The sequence below is a fragment of the Pongo pygmaeus genome, chromosome 20, assembly GCF_028885625.2.
Source record: "Pongo pygmaeus isolate AG05252 chromosome 20, NHGRI_mPonPyg2-v2.0_pri, whole genome shotgun sequence".
In the NCBI taxonomy this organism is placed as follows: Eukaryota; Metazoa; Chordata; class Mammalia; order Primates; family Hominidae; genus Pongo; species Pongo pygmaeus.
This window is the reverse complement of record NC_072393.2, coordinates 3,663,004-3,671,914: the sequence shown is the minus strand read 5'-3', so window position 1 is coordinate 3,671,914 and position 8,911 is coordinate 3,663,004. Positions and strand designations below refer to the sequence as shown.

At 61.5% G+C, this 8,911-nt stretch overlaps 1 protein-coding gene across 2 annotated transcripts; it reads left to right on the top strand.

The window, feature by feature from the left end:
- Positions 1-226: 226 nt before the first annotated feature.
- Positions 227-8,631, top strand: MATK (megakaryocyte-associated tyrosine kinase). Of its 2 annotated transcripts, none has more exons than XM_054464778.2 (14): positions 227-440; positions 1,324-1,546; positions 1,726-1,785; positions 2,159-2,272; positions 2,371-2,486; positions 2,577-2,796; positions 3,382-3,475; positions 4,929-4,994; positions 6,809-6,908; positions 6,988-7,072; positions 7,155-7,228; positions 7,418-7,613; positions 8,010-8,096; positions 8,183-8,631. In XM_054464778.2, the coding sequence occupies exons 2-14, from the start codon at positions 1,475-1,477 to the stop codon at positions 8,420-8,422; spliced, it is 1,524 nt and encodes a 507-aa protein (XP_054320753.1). In that variant the 5' UTR covers positions 227-440; positions 1,324-1,474; the 3' UTR covers positions 8,423-8,631. The 2 variants fall into 2 exon arrangements, with proteins under 2 accessions (XP_054320753.1, XP_054320754.1); XM_054464779.2 differs by lacking the exon at positions 227-440 and adding an exon at positions 758-840 and having other exon boundaries at positions 8,183-8,625.
- Positions 8,632-8,911: the final 280 nt, after the last annotated feature.

Genomic DNA, 8,911 nt, shown 5'->3' with positions numbered 1-8,911 from the left:
CTCACCCCTGGCCCCCGCCACGCGCGCTGGCGGCGCCCGTTCCACGCTCCAAGAAACCCGCTTCCCAGGGTGGGTGGGGGGTGCACGCCCGACAGGGCCAGGTCAGGGCCAGACGTGAAGCCCGCTGGCGCCCCGGGACCCCGCCCGGGGCGCGCGGGAGGCGCCGGGGGCCGCGGAGGCGGGGCGGGGAGGGGCCGGCGGCGGCGGCGGCGCGCGGAGGAGACCGCAGTGCGGCCGGCGCTAGGACCCGCGGGGGCCTCCCAGGCCGCGGCGCCTCCCGCTTTCCCCCACTCCCCGACCCTCCTTCGCCCCCAAAATGAGGAAACGGAGCAACTCGCTCCAAGTTGTGCAGCCGGGACCGCCTCGGGGTGTGCAGCCGGCTCGCGGAGGCCCTCCTGGGGGCGGGCGCGGGGCGCGGCTCAGGGGCGCCCCCTGAGCAGGTGAGCACGTCGGCGGGGAGAGGTAGAGAGACCCCGAGGCCGGGGTGGGGGGAAACCCCGAGGGCTGTAGGCGGGGGTGGGCCCGGGACGTGCGCAGGAAGGGCCGGTGTGTGCGCGAGTGTGCGCGTCCCGGGCGCGCGGCGGGTGCGCGGCTGGGGCGGAGGGTGCTCAAAGGCGATCGGACCCGGCGTGGTGGTGGCTGGGGTTTCCTGGGTGCGGGTGTGCGCGGCTACGGGCCCCAGGCGTGTGTACCCGCGCGTCCACGTGGAGGGCTGTGCGCGTGTGGCCGAGAAGCGTGTGCGCGGCCCTGCGTAGCGCCCTGCGTGCCCGAGTGGCCCGGGGCTGGCGCCCAGGTGTTCCAGTGTGGGGCGGCTGTGTGTGTGCCGGGGGCGGGGGACAGGTGCGCACGTTCCCAGGTGTGGAGCGCTTGTGCGCGCGGATGCGCGGGGACGTGTGCTCACACCTGTTTCCACGTGGACGTGGTCCTTTGCTTGTCTGCGCGCAGCTGTGTCCGAGCCCTGTGTGTTTCTGTGCGTGTGCATGCATCCGTATGCGTGTGAGTACACGTGGGACTGGAGGATTTCATGGGAGGCGCATATTGGAGGGGCCGAGACTCACCCCCCAGCACCGCCCACTTCCCAGCCACTAGCGGTCGGGGAGATGGGGGAGGCAGGGAGGCTCCCCCACCCCTGCAGCAGTGAGCGACTTTGTGTGTCTGTTCTGGGTTTGGGGGGGGGATCAGAGAGGCTCAGCGGGTGGCCGGAGGAGCCCAGCAGGGCTACAGGACCCGCCCCTGCCCCCAGCTCCACCCCACGGTCAGAGATTCTTGGGAATGACCTTGACTCATCCCTATTTCCCCACGCTCCCCCTGCCTACTTACCAGAAAAGAGGAAGAAGCAGGCTCGGTCCAGTGGCACCCAGCTCCCTACCTCCCGTGCCAGCCGCCGGGCCTGTGGCAGGCCATTCCCAGCGTCCCCGACTGTGGCCACTTGCTCAGTGCTCCTCTCACCTGCCTCAGTTTCCCTCTGGGGGCGATGGCGGGGCGAGGCTCTCTGGTTTCCTGGCGGGCATTTCACGGCTGTGATTCTGCTAAGGAACTTCCCCGGGTAAAGATCACTTCCCCAAAGGGGCTTGGGGAGCCAGTTCTGGGTCCCACCCAGGATGCCTCTGGGGGGGCTCTCTCTGCCTGCCTGGCCATCACCCCCACCTGACCTGGGCTGGAAGTGGTAGGAACTGGACCCTGGGTCCCAGCCCAGCTCCCACCTGGACTCTGTCCCCTCCCCAGGTGAGCCCCCGCTTCCTCCGAGCCTGGCACCCCCCGCCCGTCTCAGCCAGGATGCCAACGGTGAGTGTGTCTAGCCTGCTTCCTCTGCTCCCCGGGTCCTTCTTCAGCTCGGTCCACACCCTCAGCCCCCTTCCTGAAGGGCTGTACTCTCTGCCCCCTACCCCCTTCTGCTGGGCTTGGCCTGGCCTTTCTCAGTCACCTTGGCTTCCTGACCTTCTGTCCCGGGCCCCCTCTCTTTGTGACTCTACGATTTCTCTCTGAGCACCCCGCTCCCCCTTTCTCTCCCCCGATGTCTGCATCTGTTTTCTCTGCCTCTCCGCTCTTTTCCAATCTCAATGCCTTTCTCCCTCCTGGCCTCTTTCCCCTCCCGTGCCTCTGCTCCCCACATCTCCGTGATGTCCTCCCTTTGCCCCTCTCCTGGCCCCCTCTGCAGAGGCGCTGGGCCCCGGGCACCCAGTGTATCACCAAATGCGAGCACACCCGTCCCAAGCCAGGGGAGCTGGCCTTCCGCAAGGGCGACGTGGTCACCATCCTGGAGGCCTGCGAGGTGAGAGGTGGCCGGCGGGTGTGGGTGCTTGGGGCTGGAGGCTCCACCAGGACCACCCCCACACCCCCCACACTAATCCTGTGCTTCCTCCCTGGCAGAACAAGAGCTGGTACCGCGTCAAGCACCACACCAGTGGACAGGAGGGGCTGCTGGCAGCTGGGGCGCTGCGGGAGCGGGAGGCCCTCTCCGCAGACCCCAAGCTCAGCCTCATGCCGTGAGTGGGCAGGACAGGGGCCTGGGGTAGGGGGCAGTAAGTGACCCCCCCTCCACAGCCCAGTCTGACCCACCCCTTACGTGGCCACAGGTGGTTCCACGGGAAGATCTCGGGCCAGGAGGCCGTCCAGCAGCTGCAGCCTCCCGAGGACGGGCTGTTCCTGGTGCGGGAGTCCGCGCGCCACCCCGGCGACTACGTCCTGTGTGTGAGCTTTGGCCGCGATGTCATCCACTACCGCGTGCTGCACCGCGACGGCCACCTCACGATCGATGAGGCCGTGTTCTTCTGCAACCTCATGGACATGGTGGAGGTGCTGCCACCCAGAGGCCCCACCCCGTCCCTGCAGTGGGGCAGCCCAGGGACCCCGGAGACTCCCCTATGTAGAGATGGAGGGGCGGGTCACCTGACCTCCGTCCCTTCCCCAGCAGCTGGGCAGACACCATCCCTACCTCCTGTGCTGATCACCCGGGACCCCCTGAGCTCTGTGCTTCCCCGATGTGGAGATGAAGGGGGTATTCCCCAGGGCCCCCCAGGCCCCCATCCCATCTCAGATGGGCAGACAGGAGGACCCCCACAGTAGGATTCCCCTTAATGCAGAAATAGGGGGGACTGATCCCTATGGACTGCCCAATCTACAGGTGGCCTGAGTCAGCCTGGTTCCACCTCCAGGGACTAGAGTGACTCCTCTGGGGACCCCCCAGGACCCCCCAAGTTGATACCAATCCAGAGGACTCCCCCTCCTTTTGGCTTGCCTCCTTTCCCGTTCCTATGGAAACCAGCCTTTCTCCTCCTCCCCGGTCCCACCCACCCCACCCAGAGGCCACCCGGGAAGGGAACAGGATGCCGGGGTTCCCCGCCCTGGGGCTGGGCTCATGGCTGTCCCCCCATCCTGCAGCATTACAGCAAGGACAAGGGCGCTATCTGCACCAAGCTGGTGAGACCAAAGCGGAAACACGGGACCAAGTCGGCCGAGGAGGAGCTGGCCAGGGGTAGGGGACGCCCAGGAGGGCAGACCCCCTTCCCTGCCCACGTTAGCCCAGCCCGGGAGGAAGGGCCCTGGGGCCCCGCACCTCTGAGGCCAGATCACCCAAGCCTGTTTCCATGCCCACCTATGGGATAGAAGACCTGGGCTGCCTCGGGGGTGCCCACAGACACAGATCAGTCCTTTATTCGATAGGTCCCCAGCTATGCCACTCTTCTCTGTCACCATCATCCACCATCTGAGCCAGAAACCTGGCCCCGAACCTCCACCCACCCCACCCTCCAGCATTCCCTCCTTGGCCAGGTTCCCAAGACCTGGTGAATCTGCTCCCCTCCCCTCCCCACAGCCCAGCCTCAGGCCCTCTTATCAGACCGCCTCCTTCCCAGAGGGCGAGTCCCCCTTCCAGCCCAGGCCTTGAGTGCAGCCTCAAGGTTATCTTTCCATCATGAAATCGTGCCTCCAGGGAGAGAGGCCCGGCAGCTCCACTACCTTCCAGAACCTGCCCGCATGGCCTGAGCCACCTTTCCAGCCTCATCTGCAAAGCCCTTCCTCCACGCATCCACCCCCTCCCAGGTCAACTGTAATCATCGTTTTCTTCATGCCTCTGAGCCATTGTGTATTCTGTTCCCTTCACCTGAAATGCTTTTCCAGCCCCTAAGTAGTGAAATCCTCAACATTTAAGGTCAAAAGCAAATGCCTCCTCTGACCCCATGTCTGTCTCCTTGAAAGTACGTCTCTGCTGGGGAAATCTGTACCCATCAGGGATGGCACCCAGGTGGAGACTAGCATCACCCTGGCCAATGATCCCTTAAGACCGTGGCATTTGGAGGGGGCGCTTTCTGGAGGGAGAGGAGAACGCCTGCAGAACCAACCAGAGGGCAGTGGAGAACCAACACAGGAGTGCTTGGGAGAAGGGTCAGGGAGGCTAGAGCCCTGGAATATTCTGGAACCTTTATGGGTCTCCATGTTGTGTTTTTTTGCTCTGTGTGTGTTTCTGAGTGGTCAGAGGTAAAGAACTGTGTAGGGAAGAGCCCAGAGGGTATTTGGAGGGACAAGAGAGCCAAAGAGAAAAGGGCAGCTCTTATCTCTGAGAACTGAAATGTTTCCTGGCACTACCCCTTGGGCCTGACTGGGAGTTCCTGGAGGGCAAGTGTGGAGTCTGAGGGTCTCAGCCAGGCAGGCCCCCAGCTTTGACCATTCATACCACTATCCCTCCTGTAAGCCCCTTTTTGCTCAGGTCAACCTGAGAGAGTTCTGTTGCTTGCAACAACAGTAATTGGTACCAGGAGTGGGGTGTCTCTGATATGTCCTAGGGGCATTGCCAGGCCCAGCAGCCACTCAAATGTGTATCCACAGCTGTAGCACTGTGAGAGACATCACCTAGTCTCTCACCAAGTAGAACCGCCAATGGGAGGATTTGGGGGACCCATTACCCCTCTGACTGGGTCTTCACTCCACAGCGGGCTGGTTACTGAACCTGCAGCATTTGACACTGGGAGCACAGATCGGAGAGGGAGAGTTTGGAGGTGAGTGGCGGACTGGGTTGGGGGTGCTGAAGGGAGGTGGGAGGTGCATATTGAGGCTTTGGAGTCACAGAGCTGAATTCAAACCCATACTTAACCACCTACTAGTTGTGCAGCTGAAGACATGCAAATCCTCTGAGCCTCAGTTTCCCCCTCTGGAACAGGGTTTAATGGCAGCTGTCATGAGGAGTAAATGAACTCAAGCAGGCGCTCAGTCAGTGTTAGTGACTTCTTCACACTGCCAGGGTCTTGTATGGTCAGTCCCTGTGTTTGGAATGTTTAGAACACCATTCCCTGAAATTATTATTCTGGAAGGCTCTGGGGTTTAGATCGGGGTCGGCAGACTCTCTGTAAAAGGCCAGATTGTAAATATTTTCTGCTTTGTGAGCCAGGTTGCTGCTGTCACCACTACTGAATCCTGCCCTTGTAGAATGAAAATGACCACAGACAATATGTAAACATATGGGCGTGGCCATGAAAACTATAGCCCAGAAATTTGAATTTTGTATAATGCTCACATGTCCTGAAACAGTACTCGTCTTTTGATTTGTTTTTACAACCATTTAAAAATGCAAAAACCAGCCAGGCGCGGTGGCTCATGCCTGGAATCCCAGCACTTGGGAGGTCGGGGCAGGAGGATCCCTTGAGCTCGGGAGTTCAGGTCCAGCCTGGACAACGTAGCAAGACCCCCATCTGTACAAAAAAAAAGCCAGGCACAGTGGAGCATGCTTGTAGTCCCAGCTACTCAGGAGGCTGGGATGGGAGGATCCCTTGAGCCCAGGAATTTGAACCTGCAGTGAGCTATGATCATGCCACTGCACTCTACCTGAGTGAGAGAGTGAGACCCTGTATCAATATTTTAAAAATAAAAATGTTGGCCGGGCGCGGTGGCTCATGCAAGTAATCCCAGCACTTTGGGAGGCTGAGGCGGGCGGATCACGAGGTCATGAGATCGAGACCATCCTGGCTAACACGGTGAAACCCCGTCTCTACTAAAAATACAAAAAAAAAAAAATTAGCCGGGCGTGGTGGTGGGCGCCTGTAGTCCCAGCTACTTGGGAGGCTGAGGCAGGAGAATGGCGTGACCTGGGAGGCAGAGCTTGCAGTGAGCAGAGATTGAGCCACTGCACTCCAGCCTGGGCGACAGAGCAAGATTCTGTCTCAAATAAATAAATTATTTAATTAATTAAAAATAAAAATGCAAAAAACATTTTGAGCTCAAGGGTCTTGCAAAAAGAGGTGACAGGTAGATTTGGCCCGGAGGGGGTGGGAGTTCACAGACCCCTGGCTTAGATGGTTCTCTCTTTGTTTCTGTTTTTTTTTTTTTTTTTTTTTTGAGATGGAGTTTCGCTCTGTCACCCAGGCTGGAGTGCAATGGCACAATCTTGGCTCACTGCAACCTCCGCCTCCGGGTTCAAGTGATTCTCTTGCCTCAGCCTCCCGAGTAGCTGGGATTAGAGGCATGTGCCACCACACCTGGCTAGTTTTGTATTTTTATTAGAGACAGGGTTTCTCCATGTTAGACAGGCTGGTCTTGAACTCCTGACCTCAGGTGATCCGCCTGCCTCAGCCTCCCAAAGTGCTGGGATTACAGGCGTGAGCCACCGCGCCAGAGCCAGATGGTTCTCTGTTCTTGGGTCTGGAGCTTGCAAGGGCGGCAGGGGTGAGGAGCGTGGGGGCTGTGTTTCAAGGTCTGGGGACCCGCAGCTGTGTGAATGTTACATGGGCACTGGTGTGAGCAGGCCTGTCCGTCTGTCTCTCTGTCCCTGTTTGTTGGGGGTCCTGATGTCACCCCGTTCCCCACCCCCACCCCCCAGCTGTCCTGCAGGGTGAGTACCTGGGGCAGAAGGTGGCCGTGAAGAATATCAAGTGCGATGTGACGGCCCAGGCCTTCCTGGACGAGACGGCCGTCATGACGTGAGTCCCAGGGTGGGGCTGGGGACCGTGGGATGGGGGGGTCCCAGCCCTGCCCTCACGCCCACCCCACCGCCCCCAGGAAGATGCAACACAAGAACCTGGTGCGTCTCCTGGGCGTGATCCTGCACCAGGGGCTGTACATTGTCATGGAGCACGTGAGCAAGGTGGGGCGGGGCCCAGGCGGGGAGGGGGGCCCACGCGGCCGAGCAGCACCAACATCCCGCGGCCGTCTCCCACCCCCAACAGGGCAACCTGGTGAACTTTCTGCGGACCCGGGGTCGAGCCCTCGTGAACACCGCTCAGCTCCTGCAGTTTTCTCTGTAAGTGGGACTCTCGGGGTGCTGTGGCACTGGGGTCGTCAGAGGGCAGATTCCAAGATCCATCAAGGGGAAACTGAGGCACGGGGCAGGGAAGCTTTGTGAGCTTGTGGCCCAGGCACCCAGAGCTTTCTGAGCCCTGAATGCGGGCATCCTGGCACCTGAGCCCCCACTGCCCCCTGCTACCCCCAGGCACGTGGCCGAGGGCATGGAGTACCTGGAGAGCAAGAAGCTTGTGCACCGCGACCTGGCCGCCCGCAACATCCTGGTCTCTGAGGACCTGGTGGCCAAGGTCAGCGACTTTGGCCTGGCCAAAGCCGAGCGGAAGGGGCTGGACTCAAGCCGGCTGCCTGTCAAGTGGACAGCGCCCGAGGCTCTCAAACACGGGGTGAGCCCCGCCTTCACACACCCCTGGGGCTTTGGGGTCCCCCCAGCTCTGCTGTATGACCCTGGGTATGTCCCTTGGCCTCTCGGAAACCCCAAGGGCAATAGCTCTGCCTCCCCAGGAAGCTCTTGGCCCATAATTGTTCCTCGTAGCCCCCCTCTGGGCCTCAGTTTCTCCAGCTCTGAAAAAGGCATGGGCTCAGGACTGAGGGGAAGAATAACCAGGCTTCCTTCGTGCACTAAGGCTGAGCTAGACTCGATTGTGGGCGGCTTTGGGGGAGGAATCAATTAGGAGGAGACCAGAGAGTGAGGGTCAACCCAGGAGGGCTTCCTGGAGGAAGCAGGGGCTGGAGCAGAAAACCTGCGGGGTCCCTCCTCACCCCTGTCTTGGGCCCCACAGAAGTTCACCAGCAAGTCGGATGTCTGGAGTTTTGGGGTGCTGCTCTGGGAGGTCTTCTCATATGGACGGGCTCCGTACCCTAAAATGGTGAGCGAGGGCCCCAGGGAGGCACTGAGTTCCGGGCAGGTCCAGAGGCTGTGGCCCTGACCCCTGCCCATGCCTGCTGTCCGCAGTCACTGAAGGAGGTGTCGGAGGCCGTGGAGAAGGGGTACCGCATGGAGCCCCCTGAGGGCTGTCCAGGCCCCGTGCACGTCCTCATGAGCAGCTGCTGGGAGGCAGAGCCTGCCCGCCGGCCACCTTTCCGCAAGCTGGCCGAGAAGCTGGCCCGGGAGCTACGCAGTGCAGGCGCCCCAGCCTCCGTCTCAGGGCAGGACGCCGACGGCTCCACCTCGCCCCGAAGCCAGGAGCCCTGACCCCACCCGGTGGGGCCCTTGGCCCCAGAGGACCGAGAGAGTGGAGAGTGCGGCGTGGGGGCACTGACCAGGCCCAAGGAGGGTCCAGGCCAGCAAGGCATCCTCCTGGTGCCCATGGCAGGGGCTGGCCCATGTAGGGGGCTCTGGGCAGCCCGTGGACACCCAGACCTGCAAAGGATGATCGCCCGATAAAGACGGATTCCAAGGACTCTAGGCGCCTGTGTCTCTCTGTGTCCCTGTGCCCTCTTCCCCAGGGGCCACCTTGGGTGATCTGCTCTCCGACACCCCCAGGCGCCAGGCATTCTGGGTCCTCCCTTAGAGGTCCACCCCCCAAGATGCGCTGTGTGCCCCGGCCCCAGTGGTCACCTCCCTACTCTGTGGAACCCACTGCAGCCCACATGATGGGATCAATTAATTGGGACCCCACTGATCCTTGGCCGAGTCTTGGGCACCCACCGGCCCCAAGCCCCTGCCTCCTGTAGCCACATG